The sequence below is a fragment of the Anomalospiza imberbis genome, chromosome 7, assembly GCF_031753505.1.
Source record: "Anomalospiza imberbis isolate Cuckoo-Finch-1a 21T00152 chromosome 7, ASM3175350v1, whole genome shotgun sequence".
Lineage (NCBI taxonomy): Eukaryota > Metazoa > Chordata > Aves > Passeriformes > Viduidae > Anomalospiza > Anomalospiza imberbis.
Window position 1 is genome coordinate 24,920,915 of NC_089687.1, and position 19,414 is coordinate 24,940,328.

General features: G+C 37.0%; 1 protein-coding gene across 8 annotated transcripts in view; it reads right to left on the bottom strand.

Annotated features, from left to right (window-relative positions):
* The window catches only part of RAPH1 (Ras association (RalGDS/AF-6) and pleckstrin homology domains 1), a 92,687-nt gene that overhangs the window by 33,630 nt on the left and 39,643 nt on the right, over positions 1-19,414 (bottom strand). For 7 of the 8 annotated variants that reach the window (XR_011000896.1, XR_011000895.1, XR_011000894.1 and 4 more), the window contains one exon: positions 6,329-6,403. The exons of the other annotated variant lie outside the window; for it this stretch is intronic. Coding sequence is in view for 4 of the 7 variants with exons in the window: in XM_068196074.1 (XP_068052175.1) it covers positions 6,329-6,403 (75 nt within the window). In the remaining 3 variants the exon portion in view is untranslated. The remainder of the gene's footprint in view (positions 1-6,328; positions 6,404-19,414) is intronic. 8 annotated transcript variants of the gene reach the window in all.

Here is a 19,414-nt window from a genome sequence, read left to right on the forward strand (position 1 = left end):
TGTGCCAATACAGCTAAAATATCTTTGGTGACCTCAAAGTTTATAATCCATCATTTCCTAAAATGCTTTGGAAAATAGATAAATATGTAGACCAAAGAAGATTTTAAGGACTTACTATTTTAATATGTACCAATTACTTTTCTACTCAATTTAATGTGGGTCCAGAGATTAGGATTCCTTATACTTTATTAGAGTTTAATATAATCAGTTTAAATTTTAAAAACTCGAAACAAAATAGAATTACAATTATCAAAATAAGAACTGGTTTAAACGAGCAAAAAATTATAAAAAGAAGTCTGAATTTACTAACTGGAAAACACAGCGAGGAAAAGAAAGCAAAAATACAAGATTTCTGAACACATACGGTAGTCAAAGATTTTAAGCTATTTTGAGCGGCAATAAACTAAGTTCAGGCCACTGCTGCATCACTGCTGATGTGGCAAAAAATATTTCATGGGAGAAGGACAAAGAACTATGTATTTTGATTCCTTAATAAAATAATTTAGTAACTCCCCAAAACTCACAACCGTGTATTCTGTTTCTCTCCTAATCGCCGAAGAAAATAGTCCCCTATTTACAAGAACAGCATTTAGACAGATACACAGGTCTCTCCTCCCCCTGTACATGAAAGCAACACTGCTGCTATCCAGGAGGAAGTATGTGCAGTCCATCAGCTTGTACTAATAAGCTAACAACCCGTTTCACTGCACAGGGAGACAGGTCACCGATGGCAAAAATACCCAACTGCAACTGCAAACTATTGCAACTGTTCAACGCCACCAATTAACAAGGCCAGCATGTCCAGTCCAACCACATCTACCTTAGGTATTTATTTCTCCTTTGCTAGCAAATACTGGCAACAGCGACGGAGTTGCTGAAGGATTACCAAGACGCAGGTAAATTGCAGAACTGCTGCGCTGTCACAGCCTCACAGGCAGTACGGACAATGCCGGTGCCTGCTATGGCCACACACCTGCATCCCTGCACAGCGTCACTGCTCACAGAGCACTCACAGCGCTGCTGGCACTCAGCTCTGTCACAGGCTGATCTGGAGAACTGACACAAATTCCTTACTTAACAGGACTATTCTGGGACTATTGTTACACTTGTATTTTAAAGCTTTGAGCTAAGATTACTTTTGATTATGGAAAACATTGCACCTGATTTAAAGAATACTTGGCAGCATACTTATGTATAGAACCTGTTAATCCAAAATATTCAAACATATTGTGAACCAAAATGGGAAATGCATATGTCTGCAGTTCAATGGCCTTAAATTAATGATCATCTTCTTTGCATTTATATACAGGAACCAAGTTTTGAATAATTTTAGCCTACAGTGAAAATATCAGAAAGAATAACACAAAAAATTATAAAGATTTCTGTAATATAATGACAACACTGTTTCCTTCCCCAGTTTCTAATTAAATACGCATTTACAAGATATTCCAGCTGTGTTTTAGCAATAAAGATGCAAGACGCATGCAGAGCTGACCTTGCTCAAACAATTTTGTGCCTCACATTTCTAGGTTGGGGTTTTATTTTTTCTTTCATTTTACTTTTTTAAAGTGTTATTAACTAATCTCTTTCACAGAGATAACAAATGGAATGGAAACAAAAAGGGGGGGGTATCACTTAACAAAGGTACTTAGAAAAGCCAGTAATTAAATGGTAAGAGGTAAGTAACTATGTCCACATTTTATTTAAGTTAGCAAGGTAGATACACAAACTACAAAATTCATAAAATTAAGAAATGTCTTCTGTTTAATATTTGCTCTTCTTTTTTCTGAATTTTTTCTTTGAATGTAGATAAGATACACAAGTAGCATTGACTTCTGAAGGACTAAGTTCAGGTATCTACTGTTTATTTTCCCAGCTACAGTCTAGCTTTGGGTAGAAAGGCAATCACCTGTTTTGCAAGGACTCTCCTTCTTGCAGAGGAGTACCTCTTGTACTGAAACAGAGGTTCCTGCTACCAGAGAACACCATATTAACATCTCCATTTGTACCTAATTACCCAAAACTTCAAGACACTTTTATTAGCTTCATGTTTAATGTATATCAGTCTGAATATTAATCCCAGTAATGAAGTTTTTCTGTTGATTGCTTTATTATTAAAAAGGGCACTAGAACAAGAGTGTATGTGATCAGCACTAAAATCAAAGGTGTGAAAATTGAGAGCAGTTCTTCTGTATTTCTTGATAAACTCATTAGGACAAGCAGAATACTCCTGCCCTAAAAACGTGCTGCAATCATGGCATGGTCCATTTATAAACAGTGAACTTGTCTTTACAGCAGTATTTCATGGTCATTTTCAAAACATATGTTTATTGCATTTTTTTCCCTAGTAACTCTAAATAACCTATCTGGGTAGAGCAGAAAGGGAAGCAACACGAGAGTATCTGAACGCTCACTAAATGTGTGCGCGCATTCACCCCGGTGAAGGGTTCGTCCTCCTCCCTGTGTGGTAGACTCACCACACATTTCCTCCTTCTTCCTTCCCAGTTTAGTACAGACCTTTCTACACCTCTGAAATATTCCTGACATTGTCACTATATTGCATTATGCTACTAAATATGGAAATGGCTGTGAAGTGGTGCTATTGTTTTAGGGGTTGTGTCTGAGGATTATTCACCTGAAAAGGTCCAAGATATTATAATGTTACTACACTTAGGTAGTGTCATTTTTCCTTTGTTCTTCTTCTTTGTTCACCATACACAAACTTCTTGCTATCAGAAGCCTAACTCAAACACAGAAGATGGCTTCTGAATGGAAACTGGAAAGCAGCAATTACATTTTAAATGTATCTCAAAGTCACACTGGCTCTTGTCACAATTTCCCACACAAGGGATCTTCTTCCCCACAGTCTGTAATGGCAAAGAAGGCCCCATATCACTAAGGAAGATGCTGAAAAGTTCTGCATCTGGGACATAAAATGCCTCCAAACAAGACTTGTGCCCTTTTGAAGTTATGCTTCAAGGTATGGCAGAACAGAACTTTAATCAGCAGAGATGCGCATTCTGCTGTCTGCCTGAAAGACTACCTGACTAGATTTCACAAAGCTGGTGGTGAAGAAATAAAAAATCCAGAGGAATTTCACTGGCTCTTTATGCCTTGAAGCAACCATCTGCACTACATTATCGCCCACCTGCCTCTGAACAGGACCTGCCTAGTAATGCCTCTAGGCCAGGCTTCTCACAAGGGTGAACAGTTAGACAAGAACCAGTACTGGGATCTGGGACCAGGAGAAAAAAGTGAAGAGGAGGGGAAGAAACCCAAACAAACCAAGCAGAAGATCAGGCCCTAGAAACCACAGTAAGGAAGTGTGACAGAGGAAAGATGACTACAATGTAACAGAGGAGACATTACAACTAACTGGCAAGGAGTTTTTGTTGGACAAAAAGCTCAAGGGATATGTGGAACAGGGCAGTAAGATTTCAGAACACTGGCTGATTATCTAACAATGCAATACAATAGATTAATATAAATAATATATAAATTATATTTTATTATAATGACAAAGGATATAGTATTGTTAGCGTAATAAAAAGGATAAAAGATGACATTAAAATTACATAGGACATCACAGCTTACTCAGAAAGCTTTTAGATTGTCCTTACATTCTTCAAACATTAGAAATCAATTGCTGTATTTTTAAACTGCATTAAAAAAATCTCAAAGAGATGCTTAATTCAAGAATGAGCACATCTGAATCAGATGGCCTGAGATACATGAAGCCAACATCACAGCTGATTTAATCAAAAGTCTGATGGAATTACAGTGTGCAGGAACCAAAATCTACAAAGCAAGGGAATGAACATCCACAGGAAGACTTTTTGTCTTTCAGGTCAACAGGAAAAGAAAAATTACATACCTGCTATTTGGGAAGAAAAGGTATAACATGGTTCCTTTCCCTCCAGATGCTCACATACTATCTGAATCATTCCTTCATTAAATCACTATTATCTGTCTTCCTGAACATAGTTTCAGCTTCACATGCATCAGAACAGTAAAGAAATGCTCCCTTCAAAATCCAGCTTGTTACATTTCTATTTCCATGGGCAAAACTGAGATCTATTTGAGCCCTGAATATTCTCTCAAAATTATTTTCATGTACTCTAATTTCACAGTACTAAGCTTAGTTTTCAATATGCATTATAGGGAAACAAGCTTGCATATTTGACATAAAAGCTACATTGCTTTATTTTCAATACTCAGTAACTTACATTACACATATGCTTTCACTTCTTTCTGTTTTCAAACAAAGGTTTGAATGCTGTGTGAACAGTAACATCTGGAATTACATCTAAAAATGAAGAGCTCACCAAAACAAATACATCATTTTCTGTGCTGCTCTATGCTGCGACAGGAACTGTGTGTGTGCACGGCTGTGACGCAGAAGGGATCTAGTCCACCACTAGAATTTCTACAATTAGTTACATTAGCAGAGGACAAAAACGGTTCTAGTCTCAATATATGATGCAGACATACCAGAGAAGAGGAAGAAACAGAAACAGGTAAAGACAGTAAGAAACAGTTGACACACCAGGGACACCAGCATAGACCTGCAACATGATCCTACAGTCAAATGATCTAACATCTTGGTACAAGGAAATGCCCCATTTCTTGGGACTGCTTCACTCATAGAGAGGCTTATCCAATGCTACAAAAGCTGAAGAGATCTAAGCAGCAAAGTGGACTTCCATTTTATCATTTTGCTAAAGGTATTTCTGCTTGCAGGAGGTCAGAAGAGAACCAGTAAGTTCCATGCCAGGCCTGTGTGCTCAGGAGTCGAAGTGGAAGGCACAGCTGTACTGAAACAGTCACAAGCTGACCAACATTACCCTCAGGAAATCAGAAGGCTCACCAAAAGCACCTGAATCAAAGAGCTATGAAGCCTAATTAGCCACACAAAGATTTAGAAATACAAACATTTAACTCTGGAGTGTATTAGAATACCTGATAGGAGCTACTCCATGGTCATATGACACAAAGGGATCACTTATTGCACTTTTTAAAATAAAGTTCCTGCATGGTAACTAACACTCATCCCACATATAAACAACCAGAAGGGAGGATCTGAAGACACATGGAGATTAAAGAAAATTGTGGTTTCTTTGTGCCACAGCTGTTGTTAATCTATTTGCAATCAAGCCAATTGCTATTTTGGTGGCTGTTTGCTTTGTTGGGCAGTGCAGGGGGCCAAGAGCTATTGAGGTCAAGGCAGAGGTATGGACTTTAAATTTAAGCAAAACAATCACAAGAGCAGAAGATTACTTGCTTTTGGCTGTTTGTACTCCTCTGGAAGACAGCCTGAAAATCTGTTGTCAAGATACATGCTGAGCATCTTGAGAAGAATATTAAGATATTAAAGAAAAAGCAGTAAACCAGTTCTAAACTTTTATTGCTAAATACAGACTACTTATGCCCAGTGAACATTATCCTTATTGTTTTGAGGTCACCAAACTGCATTTTGTTACTTCAGGCTTGCCTGAGGTCTCTCCACTAGAACGTTTGTGAATTTAAAAGAAAACACACAGAAATGATTTTGCAGTATGTATTAGCATCAGCAATATCTGACACCTCAGCTACCAGATATTCAGAGTTCTGAGCTATGTGAAGCTGTTTGTCCTTCATCCCAGCCTGTATTTTCATCAGAGATTTATAGCTTGCTCCATCCCTTGTCCTCTAGTTTCAAAAGGAAATACATATAAAAGATGTAATTCTTAGCAAATTGAATGACAATTTTTGATCTCTTAGTACATTACTGACCTCCTTTCTGTGAGGAAAATTCATTTATAATCAAGATTTGTACATACCTGGTTCATTAGACCACTGTCTTACTAGGATATGCTCACCACATTATATTCAGTCAACATTCAAAATTTTGTAAAAAATATACCAATACTTACTAGTTTGTCTTCAATACAGCAAGAGAACTTACTTTAAGGCTACTATTGGCTTTTAAAACTACTTTTTAAGCTACTAAACATTCCCACATATTTTTCACTAGGATCTTTTATTTTTTTAAACTAGTGAATGGCAATAGGAACAAAAGAACTTCTAGCTTAGTACATTTCCTTTTCAGCTAAGGCATTTTATCTGCCAATATGGCTATTTAGTATTTGTCAAGAACTTGAACACTTTGATAAATCTGCAGAAACAAACAATACAATTCAGCCTTTAGAAGCACCTTGGATTATCAGGAAAATCATGTAAGTAAATGCAGAAATTCCTGGAAAGGGCAGGAGTGGAGAAGCATAGCACACACCAAAAGCATTCTTTCTACATAGAAATAGTCACATACAGTAGAAAGAAGCATCATCACCTTGGTCAGCAAATGAGAAGGCTTTCCTGCAATGTTTCTCAGAAGAAGGGAGGTTTCCCTGTCCAAATAGGAGTGCTTGTGCAGAAAGAAAGAGAAAGAACATAAGTCAAAGGAAGTCAGTATAGTAATTTTATGGTGTCTTGATTACAGAAGATAAAGCAGAGTTTAAAAGAAAAAAACCCTACATTATCACATTTTTCCCCTCCCATAAAAAAAAGAACATTCCCAAATACTATAAGCCTGATACACTGATGTAAAAGCAATTGTGCTTTTTCACAAGACACTAATAAAAGACACTATTTTAATCTTCTCCTGTACAAAATGTCACACAATAGAATTAAGAAAACTTCTGCTTACCTGCCACTGGTTTCCTTTCTGCAAGAGAAAACTTATTTGTAAGACATTTATAACTATGAAAGTAAGAAAATACACTCTTACAATGCTTTTCAAAATCCTGTCCAGTCTTCTAAAATGAAACATTCTACTTCCACTACACAAATATAGAGCCACTATAAACCGGTCATCTGGGAGACATCCTAGTTTTATGCTTTCTACATGAGTGCTGTTTCATTCTTAAAGAAGAAAGATATTACCACAGCAATAAACCAACCTAACTTAAAATTCATGTGCTTTTTTTTTGAAGGACTTAAGTCTCTCTTCTCTTGTATAGTCCAAATTATAAAATTACAAATCCCCTTGATTCTCTTGGGAAGATAAATTAGCAGAAAATATATTTTCATCTGTTTTCAAAATGGGAAGCAAAATCAGTAAAGGGGACGCAACCAGTAGAGAAAGACAGAAATCAGTTAATGACAGATCCCAGAGTGATTACCTTCTCCAGCACCTGCTACAGGCAACAAAACCATCATCATGCAGCAATTTGCAGAACCACACAGTCTACACTGCTAAGGAAATTAGACTAGTACTGTGGCACTTAACAAGAGCATTTAAACAACTTAAAAGGGCATCAAGTAAATCTGTGTACCACCACCATACTGCAAGTTTTGTCCCATGTGGTTACAACTGTCTCAGTCTTATTCCTTTCAATGCTATACAGAACAAGGCATGACAACTATACATGCCTACTATACTTTTGTTTAGTAATTAGCAATGCAGAATCTCACCTCTTCTTCAGTGCCACAGTAAGCTATAGTCTGAAAAAAATGAAGAGCCCATGTCTATAACTTCCTGCAAGGCAGTATCAAATAGTTTGGTGAATACAGTTCCTGCAGGGAGAGTTTATTTGATGTGACTGCCACATGCTGGGATGAGCAATTACGGATCTCAAGGAGGCTTTAAAAGTTACACCTCAGGGAAGACTCTACAAAGCACTTGAAGTTAAACCCAGGCTCCAGCCAAAACTCCATCTGGATATTTAGCCACTAATATAGACACAGGTTATGTTACAGAGTAAATGATTTTTCTGCTTGCATATTAATTACTGTCTGTATTTACATCACACTTAGGCACACAGCAGTGCTGCCTAGCTCAAACCACACTGCTGAGGGTTTGTAATACCTGGTATAATTATTCACAATCATACTGAATTGTATCCTTTCTTACACAGAGGCCCTAACTTCCCACAGAGTCAGTTTAAGATGGTCTCATTACGACATACTGCTATACAGCTTGCAGAATAAAATGGTTGGCTCAGTCCAAACCCCAAAAGTATACATAAAAATCCAGTGACAAGTTCAAGGAAATTATTTAAGAGTTTCTTCACAGAGTTCTTGTCAGTCATCATGGACTGATTAATACGGATCACTTTCTTGGTGAATGGAGCACTGCAGTAGAAGGAACACTACAATGCACACTTGCAGCCTCTTCCTTAAGAGTTTAGTCTTAAGGAGGACTAAACTAAGACTTCTCTTTTAGCCTGTAAGTCAACAATAGTGTCAAGATAAATACAGGATATTGAATCTCTCCTTAAAGGAAATACTATTTGCTAGAGAACATTTCTCCTACAGGGAAGGTCAAGGTAGGCCAATTAACCTTCTTCCTGTCTTAGTCATCTCGTCTGCTGCTATCTTTTATGTAACTACATTATCTCCACTAAGGAACTTCTACCCAAAAATGGGAATGTCATATCCTTCTTACAACATAATAGCCACTTGAAACTTTGATAATGCTATTTTACGGGAATAGGGGTTGGCCAGTAAAATGTGGAACACCAGTGTGATGACAACTACCTATGTGAATTGGAGCTGCAGAGCTAACATGCCTAGAAACAGGAAGGCAACAGCTCTTTTCTGGACATATTTTGTGCATGGCTTCTTCCTACCCTATAACAAATTCTGCAGTACTGCGCATACCCAAAAGTTAGAATGAGCAGAAGTAGCAAAGCAACAGGAAAGGCCAAGTTCAAGAAATCATAGCTCAGCTAAACAGTAACTACACGCACATAAAACTTTTTAAATATTTGGCACGCACAAACTAATATATAACAAATTAAATTTCATTTTAGAACAACACATTACTTTCACAATCCAGTTTTAAAGCATTTAGTCTATTTCAAAGAAAGACTTCAGCTCAAACATCAAGCTTTGAGGTAAACAGATGTTGCTCCTAGTATATTCCATTGTTTGGGGGAAGATAAATATTTTCTTTTTTCTAGATAGTACAATCACAATGGTTCACACAGAGGATCTAAACAGCCCACTCTTCCTCCCTACTTAAGGACTTGAAATACATATCAAAGCTCTGACAATATAAATGCCTGATCTTGCCAAACAAATTAACCTACTTTTCTGCCCCAGGTACTTCACTAGACTAAAAAGAACAGCAATGAAATCCAGGAAAACCGAAACATTAATTACTCCTAGGGAAACATTTCTAATATTCCACCATGAAAAGCATCTGTTCTTCCACCTGCTCCTATCACAACAATGAGAACTCAAGCTCTAGCAACAAAGTTGTCTCTCCCCCAGTGCCTCACGTTGGATTCACCTAGGATATAAAACCAAATCCAATTCCATAAGCTAGTATGTGTCCCTCCCACTCCTGCAATGCCATGCATTTGTCTATCCTGCTGTGCTAAGGTGATTGCTTCCCCAGTACAAGCCATCATTTCTATTTTCAGTTTAAAGGTTTTTTTCAAATGGTCACATAACCAGAATTAAATGTGGTTGGAATGTAAAAATAGTCTGAAACACAATGGAAGCATCAAAATTGACAACAGTTTCAGAGAAGACACTACCATGCATTCCTTTATACTAAGCATAAAATTGTAGAAGAAGCAGATTGTAACAGTGCTGGAAAAGTATTTAATTCCTGCAGTCACTAAAACGTTCAGTGCAGCTAATTCAACATGAATAACACCAAGTCAAAAGAATTGATGCCTACTTTACCTAATTCTCTGAAAGATCACATATCTCTAGGTCAGCACTCGGGGGCAAACACAAAAGGTATATAACATGTGCACAATCTAAAGCTACCTACAATTCTTTACTTCTGCTAGATGTTGGGGGTTTTTAAGTTGCATTTTTATGTGTAGTATAGCTTTCTTGAAATCCAGCCATTAGTAACAGCCATATCTTGTTATAAGGTTTTGTATAAAATTATTACTGCAAATGCAGTAAAAATAAAAAAGCTTGTTAAAGTTATTTCCCTTATACATATAAAAAACCATTCACTTAACAGACACTAGCAGATGTTGAAAACTTCTATTAAAAGAAATCTATCTCTAGAAGAATTTTAAAACCAACACTTTTACTTGATATTTTAAATGATTATTAGGGAGCCAGACTCCACTCAGGATTTCCAGTTAATCCAGCATCACTACTACTCAGGCAGAACTCAAAATACCATAGGCCCAGGGAGCATCCAGGAAGGAAAAAGTGAAAGGGTTTTAAGAGGACTCTTAAGAGGCAACACAATGTTTCCTTTTGTCAGGTGGAGTCTCTCAATATAACTGGTGCTACAAGACTTCACACCAGAGAGCTGGGACAGGCAGAGGCCCAAAAGGCACTCTGTTTCTTTATGTAATCTTCAAAAAGTACTCTTCTTCCCCTAAAACAAGCAAAGATGAAGCCTACCATCAGGTACCAAGTATGTTTACAAAAATCACTTCTTTTGGAGACAACTTTAACACAATGCATAGGAAGCTATTCACTTCTGGTTTAGTCCTTCCTCATAATATGGACCAGATTTCAAACAAAGTTGCAGGAACTCAACCTAGTTTAAAAACTTGAACCGTGAAAAATAATGAAAAGAAAACTTATCAAAGCCAGGAAAACCACTTTATACCACGTTGAAGCAGTCAATGATGACTGTATTAACTGTGTCTTATTTTAATTCCTAGCACCAACTATTCCAAGTCACATTGAAAGCCAGAGATGTTTAATAATAAAAAATCCTCAAAATACTAAAAGAAAAGTGCTGATTGGAAAATTAACTTTCTATAAAATTAAATGCATACCTATCTTAAGGGATGCCAAAACATCCATGCACGAAAATATTTTCTGCAAAAACAATTTTACTTACAAAAATTCAGATATGATTAAAATATCTGAAGTAACAAAACCTAATAAATACGGCTGCTAATGTCTCTGAACAAACTTTAGCTGCTGAGGATAATCAACAACATAGAAAACTAGATTTGAGTAAAATTAGCATTAACACTTAAGAGTTCTAGACGTTGTTAGGTCAAACAAATTAATAGTGTTCATGTGCAGTTCATTGAGCAAAGACAGCTAGCCTTGATGTTTATAAGAACATGGACTAAAGTCTTGTTCCAAATTATGTTACAGACATCAAAGATTTCCTGTATCCTTTCTTTGAAGACAGAAATGTAACATCCACTACCTTCAGATCTAAATACCAGACGTTCATGGACCAGCTGTTGAAAATTGCCTTTCAGTGTTTTCAGGAAACTCAACACAGTACTTAAATACACAGCAGCTGCTTATGTGAGATAGTTTTTTCAATACTGAAATATTTTTATACCCATCACCAATCCCATACCGACACAGCATGTTTGCTAAACATGATAGAACAGACAGGCTACCAGGAAAATGAAAATACCTTTCAGATTTTCAGAATATAATTTGTTGCACTAAACTAAACAACCAGCAATGTTCTACATGGCCAAAATCTCAAGATTTTCTCACCTATTATCCTTGCCAATTCCATTATGTAATATTCATTGCGTTGTTTCAATTCTTGAGCTTAAAGAGGTCTTGAGCTGAAAGTCAGTTTCAAAGAAACCCCCAAACTGAAATGATTTCTAAACTATCACTGAATTACAAAGCATATTAGATTTATTTTTTACAGACAAGAACTGATGGCTGGATTTTAAGAAAAGTGTTTAAGAAGAGGTGACAAACTGAGCTGCCTAGCTAAGATCTGAAGCATGAAGGCCATGTAGCCCATCTTGCCATGGTAGCAGCCCACTGGTTCACAAGTAAGATGGTGTATTATTCATGGACTCCTTTCTTCAATTCCACTTGCATATTTTTGCAAAATCTGAACACTGATCTATTTTCTTGTTATGTTTAATGATCACTTAGAACAGAAAAGTGGGATCAATTTAGAAAGATTCAGTCTCATCACTAAGAGACTGAGTTGTTTCTAATTCCTCTGATTTTAAGGTAAGGGCTCAGAAAATAGGCATACAGAGTTTAAAAACAGTACAATACAGTCTCAAAGGTGTCACATATATTCTTTTCACTGGCAGTTTACAAATAATGATCAAAAACTGGGGTGGAATTGTAAGAAAGATGACCTAGTGATCTTCTGAAGTATTTTCTCTTCCTGTTCTAATACCTTAATCATGTTAAATAGAAAACTTCCTTTCTTGTTAAATACCATCTGTATATTCAAAGACATAATTCACTCAAGGTTTGTACAGTAGAACAACTTACCTTAGTACCAAAAAAGGCAATAAGAGCATATTGAGGACTTGTGCATGTAATTATCTTGCCATGTTTCTTTCAAAATTCTTTAACAGTTTAATAAATACACATGTTTAATTAAACCAGCTGGTGGCACTCTTGTGCCACTATTTTGGATTTAATATCACAGTTGAGAAATGTTACAAAATCCTTTTTTAAATGCATTCTCTGTCCCTAAAAAACAAACTGAAAATCGTGGAAACTGAAGTATACAGTGTTCAATAGAGAGCTATATGCTTGCAAAACCTTGCTGAATAGATTATTATATCTGCCATTTCAACTACATCCCTACACTGAATTTTTTAGACTCCAGCTTCAAGAATTAGAATCCGCTGTTTCCTAAAGAGAACTCAAGAATTAAAGATTTAAAATTATTTTTTGTAATTTTGACCCAAAGATGGAGAAGGAGGACTGAAATTTTTTTCCAATCTCTTTATGATTATGTATTCATATGGAACTTACTCATAGGGACACAATATGATAAATATCTAACTAAAAATATCAATTTTCTGCTTTCTTTTGCAAAGGGAGTTGTTTTATCTAGCAAAAAAAGAGGCTCAGGGGATGCCTTATCACTCTCTACAACCACCTAAAAGAAGGTGTAGACAGGTGGGTGACAGTCTCTTCTTGCAAGTAACAAGAGATAGGACAAGATAAAAGGCCTCAAGTTGCACCAGAAGCAGTTTAGATTAGATATTAGAAAAAAAAATTGTTGCAAAAGGGGTTACAGTTTATTCTTATTAGAACCTCAGGAAAGGAAAATAGGCACTGAGAAACTGAGGCAGCAGCATTGGGTAACAGAGCTGCCTGACCCTTCACACATAGCATGTTTTTCCACACAATCACAGAGCGGGTAAGGCTGGAAGGGACTACAGCTGGTCATCTGGTTCAACCTCCCTTGCTTAAGCAGGGCCATCCTAGAGCTGCTTATAATAATTTTGTTAAATGATACTACTGAGAGAAATTTTCCATGATTGGACACTGTTCCAGGGTGATTACTAGTAATCTACATTAAACAAAGTATTCCCAAGAAAGGAAGGGAAGGTGTGTGTCATTTAAAATACAGATGTTTAAGACCTCTGCACATTTGACCGTGAAACAGATCTCCTGCCAATAATCTAGGTCTTGTTTTGTGCTTTCCCATGAGAATATAGCTAAATTTGTCTGAGACTAAAACCTTCAGAATTAAAATTGTAGTCTGTAAGTCTCAGTGAAGCCTGGAGCAACACAATTTAAAAAACCTTGAGGCCACAACCTCTCACAGAGCACTGGCCAGCCCTTCAGCTAGACTGCACACTCTTACTCTTGAATCAAAGGCAGGCCAAGATGAAGAATGCGTGGGCCCATGGTGGGAGAGTACAGCAATCTTCTTTAAGCTGCAGTGCCTGGCTACTGCAAAACATGCTGGAGCCACACAAGGGAAGGGAGAACCTCGAGGAATTACTCTGTGCTCAAGAGTAGACAGCCCTGCCTCCTAGGACTCCTGTAACTCCATCTCACTGCAGGCAACTGGAATAAAAAGAAAAATTTAAATCTTAACTTACAGCAAGTATTTATTAAGTACTAGGGATGTTTATAACTTCATGCCAGTCCTGACAGACTTTGTTGAAATTCACAGTAATTTAAATATCATGTGGTCTGTGGACATCTCAAATGAACAAACTGCTGCTCTGTGTGCATGACGTGTACTCAGTGCTAGTCCATCACCTCCAAGGTCAGGCTGGGATGCTCCCCTGCTGAACAAAAGTTACTTAAAACAGAGCAGAACAGAAAGGATTGCAAAATCTGATGAACATTCAGTTCAAGCTTCATTTCACTATTGCTTTTTAGAAATTTAAGACTAAATTGCTGCAAGAAAGATGGCATTCCCCCAGTGACGTGCTCTCACATTTCTTGTGTGGACAGCTATAATTTTGACCATGTGGTTCAATGGACCAATGAACAACTAATTCACAAGGATTATTTTCCAGGGAAAGCTGCTCCAAATCACTAGGCAGCTGCATAAACAACAGCTCCAACACGAGGTAGGGCAAGGCTGCCCAATTCATCAGTATCATGGATCTAAATTGCATAAACCAAACATGAAATCCCAAATATAAGTTTGTCTGCAGGGAGGAACTTTCAAGAAAACCCCAAGAAAAAATATGGAGTATAATTTCACAGAAAATCGCTGTCTGATCAGTCTAAAAAAACATGCACTAAGTGGAAGACCTAAGCAAGAAAGGCAAAAAATCCCTTAATTATGACTAATTGATTCCTAATTGCATTACATACTGAATATGAGAGACTTTATCTTTGGGCTCTCTCTACCTGTAGCACAGAAAACAAAGCAGCTAAGAAACCTAAGGAATAAGAGTACATATAGCTTTAACTGAAGCTATAATTTAGTTTGAATCTACTGCCTTATACTCTATGAAGTAACTGTATTAAGAAAAATTTGATTTTAGGGCTGTTGACTTCTAAACTATAAATTCTGCCCAAAATGACTTTAGACATAAAACCATCCAAAGATCAACCACTATAAAAGAATGGGTATACACAACTGGGGAGCTAAAAGTCACAAATCTACCCTGTTTGTTAAAAGCAGGTAAGCCACATGAATGAAATAAACCCTGCATTCAAAAAGCAAGGCATTGATGTGACTGGTCTAACATATTGAAAAATTTGCAAAAATAAGACTTGTAAGTGTCCAACACAGGAAACTAACCAAAGCTGTACATTTGCTTAATTTAAAACGAAGGCTTTTCTTTGTATTTGCAGACCTTTATTACAGTATAATGAACTAAACACTAAATACTATATTATGGTATAACAAACTGAAGTAGCATGCTCAAAACTGACACAGCTAAAAGGCCAATTCTCAATTGTTTCTGCAGAACATGAAGTCTTATTTCTAGGGGGTTCAAACCCCCTAAAAACCCCACAAATCCTAGTTTTCACACTATAGTTTAGGAATATACATAACTGAGGAAAACAACAAATGCTTTCCTCCTTTTAAGAGTTTAATGTTCCACAACTGGTGGCCGTGTTCTTAATTTTTGTCATATGTCCTAAATTTCTTTTTTGGCAACCTGAAACAAGGATAAACAAGTAATCAGTTTCTAACTTCCTACAGATTTAGTATTTCACATCTCTAATCTAATCATATATTGCAGAAAAAGTAAAGAAATTTGTTTTAAGCAGAATGGTGTATCCACGAGGAAATCGGCTGTTTTAAAAGCTCCATAATTAACCATCACTAGTAGAGTGATATCTTTACTGGAAACTGCAACCAATTCATACAACTCCCCTGCAGCACACTTTCAGCAAAGTTTGGTAACATCATAAAGCAAGACTTCTTGATTTCTCAACTCAAGTCTAGTGGGTAGTTCCAAGAGTGTGCTGCCTAGATTTATTTGGTCATTCATCTAAGGTATTTTTTCTCTTGCAGACAAATCTGGTAAGAGAAAGAACCTCTAAACAACCATTTTCTTAGCTTGTCTGTATTAATGATACAATATTTTTCTCAAGAAACCCTTCATAAACCCAAGTATTTTTCTGAAGTGCTATGGAATAGACATAAAAACAAAGAGATTAATTTTTAAGTGTGCTTATTTACCCAGTATTTGGGATAACAGAAAGAGTCATTCAGCTGCTTGTCCACAGAAGACTCCAACCTCACAAAAAACCCCAAAAAACATTGTATTTAGGTGCATTTAGAGCCAATGTCTTTGGTGTTCACACTTATGCTAACAAAGTACACCCTCACTGTAATTTCTGAGTGGATACCACCCTTGCCAGCCAGCAGTGTCTTACATTACAAGACATACATTACACTGTCCATTTTCCTGTTCCTTCCAGGAGGGAACTTTAAAGCTTATTCATCAGTGTGAGGCAAAGCTGACTGGAGAGAAACTACTCCTACATGTTTTATGGTTTCTGCTACACTTCTATTAATTATCTCCGATGTGGAAAAGTTACAGGATAAATTTTAGGTCTATAGCTATAAAATAAGTCAGATACACTGAGTGGGGAATCAAGATTTACCAGTGCAAGGATAATGTTTAAATTCATGTTTCCCTTTCACGTATTTTAAATCCATTTACCCCAACTTTTGAAACCTACCATTCCATGATGTGCAGTAAACAAAACTTCCAGAATGCCTCCTTTGGATCTCAACTGAAAATGCTTTAAAAAAATTAAAATTATCCCTTCCCATCATTTGCTTTGCAGATTCCTTAAGTACAACATGAAAAAAAGTTTACTTGCTGGTTTGCAGGCATTGGGAAGAGTGTATGAGCAATCCTTGAGTTCTAGTGCATTATATGACGATTATGCATAGTCAAGCACATTTGATTATTTATCTGAATTACATAAATATTGTTTATATTTTATAAAATCATATGTTTATCTCAGAGAATGCTTTGAAAGCTTCCAAAAATCTGGAAAATGAGGAGTCATTTTACATGTATTTCAAAAACATTTGAAAAATGGATGGCTCACACTTTTTATGCCAAAAAAACTGGAAGCCAAAGTAATGTTTCAGGATGACAGATAAGCACAATTTTCCCTTACTTTTGACTTATAAAAGAACACTTTGTGACTAATAATTGGAAAAAAAGAAAGATGAAGAAATGGTCTAATTGTGTTTCAAATTAAGCCTTTCCATTGACTATTTTCAGCTTAGGAAAAGTGGAACTGGAAATGCTCCAGAATAGACTTTGTGTTCTAAACTAAGGACATAACACAACTGGCAGAAAATGAGATGATTTTTTTAAAAGTCTTAAAAAAAAATACAAGCAACAAACAAGACATGGCAGAGGTTTGGTTTATCTGTGACTACTCTCACAAACTGGAGTCTAACATCCTTCACATCTGCTAACCACACAACACGTGGACCATAAGGAAAAGTACTCAAACTTCAAGCTCCCAAAATACAAAAGCCAATAATGCTCTATTCCTGCAAAAGCTAAAACAGACCACAACTCTTCTTTAAACCACCTACAAATAACAGATGAGATACAGCAGTCCAACTCTATTTTAAGACACTGTTGCCTAACAAAGACCATATATATCATTAGTTTATTTTTCTGCATACATTAACAGTTAACTGCCTTTTCATACTTAGCAACATTTAGCAATCCCACATAAAACATGACCCTCAATAGTTTTAAATGGGTACCAAAGCTTCTGTGTTATACCACTGCACAGGCAAATGAAATGCTAGCATGTCCACATAAGAACTATAGCAAAATTGCTATGAAACACACACTTTATTATCCCCTTATGTCCATTTCAAGTTTTTCATTTTATCTCAGGATCTTTTAGCCAGTACAGATTTATTTATATGTGCTGAGCTTACGTGACAATTGCTACTAACTGTCATGCCTCCAAAGCTGCCTTTTTTACCCTGAAAGAAACATTAATGTTTACTCTACACTGCCTTCTCTGTCAAATGAAGCAAAAAAACCATGTGGCTTTATTGCACTGGCCACTCTCTTCTTCTCATGATTTTTACCCCTTATGCATCAAAGTATAAATCTACAATAAGTTTAAGTAAAAGCTAAAAAATAAAACGCAATTAAATGATGTACTGTTACCAGCTACACTTTGCATTATCTTTGTATGTGCAGAGTCTCTCAGCTGTGCAAACTGGGTTACAGACATAAAGTGGGGTGGGGGGTGACGCTGAACTGTGCCAGACCAGATGGCAGACTTCAAACTTATCTGCAACCTCTTCACTGAGCGTGTGCAGGACAGTAACAATGACTGCCAATGAATGGAGCCTTTCACTCGCCAGACACACACAGCTACACAAGCATCATCAACACAGTTCTCTATTCTCTCCCTCTGCTTTCTCCTCCTTCTACTCTACACAGCACACTGAAAACAGAGACAACTTCTTGCTGGCAGAGGGACCAAAGGAAGAAGAAAAAGATAATGCGGGTGGACGCAACAAGTTAGTCACTGACACATCATTTCCCCTACCTTCAACTCATGATATTATTTCACTAATTTGGTCTACATACAAGTAAAGTAACCTGCCACAGAAACAACATTTTAAGGTGCATGTCACTCATTACACAACTAAAAGCATAGAAAACAAAATGCAACCTATCAATTCAAGAAGGAATACTGTTCAAGCTAGGATCTGTGAAGTCATTTTGTCAAAGACAAATTTCAATTTAGCAAAAAATTATGGGGTTAGGGTGGGGTGGAGACAACTTTTCTTTTTATTCAACAATACTTAAGGAGAGTCTGAAGACAAGAACAGAAGTGCAGTCAGAAAACACTTAGTACCACCAAGACAAGGTCTTAAGACTACAAAGTGATAGTCTTTGAAAACATCAACATTCACAATGTCTAAAGAGATGGTGCTAAGAAAGGAAAGGGGTAAAGGAAGAAAATAAACCATGATGGCAACTAATAAACCCACAATTTTAGACAACCAAGAGAACTCCAGTCAACTCCCCTGAAAGTGATCTAAAGACAAATTCAGAATGAGGACAAGGATGGTCCTGGCCAATATGACCACAGAGAGTTATCATCTGTCATCATGCTGATATATGTGCAACCCCAGGAACTGCCTACAGCACAGGCTGCTAGGAGAAAGAGGAAGACAAGACACTAAGATGCCTGTCCAAATACTCAGGCAAGAAGTTCTGAATAAACAATTAACACCACCAAGTGAGCTCCTGCTCTCCCTTCCAGCCTCTAGTCCCTGGCTACAACCTCCCTAACATGCATCAATCCTCTGAGCCACTGCAGTTCACCTAAATAACACAGAATGAGACCCAGAATAGAAGCAGAAAGTTAAGTGCCAAAGCTGAGACAAGGGAGGAGATGAGAGTGTAAGGGAAGAACTATGAGGAAGGAAGGATGAGAGGAAAGGGAAGTCATATCCTCTCATTTCTGGTGGCTGTGGAATTGCAGCCTTTTTCCTATTGGTCCCTATTACCAGCCAGACAGTATACTAGACTTACACACACCTTCAGTGGGCCAGTACATGGCTGTTGTTGCACAGAATTTTCCTGCACTGCCAAGTCAGAGAGTTCTTAAATACAGAGCAGAAGTATTTTTTAAGAGAGAATACTGAAGTTTATACCTGCAAAGCCTAATTTCCTTTTTCAGACAAGCATTTCCTCTCATCAAAACTGTCTTCCATTTTACTCAGGAAGAGCATAACATGAAGTTGCAGCAGAAAGGATGACATTTT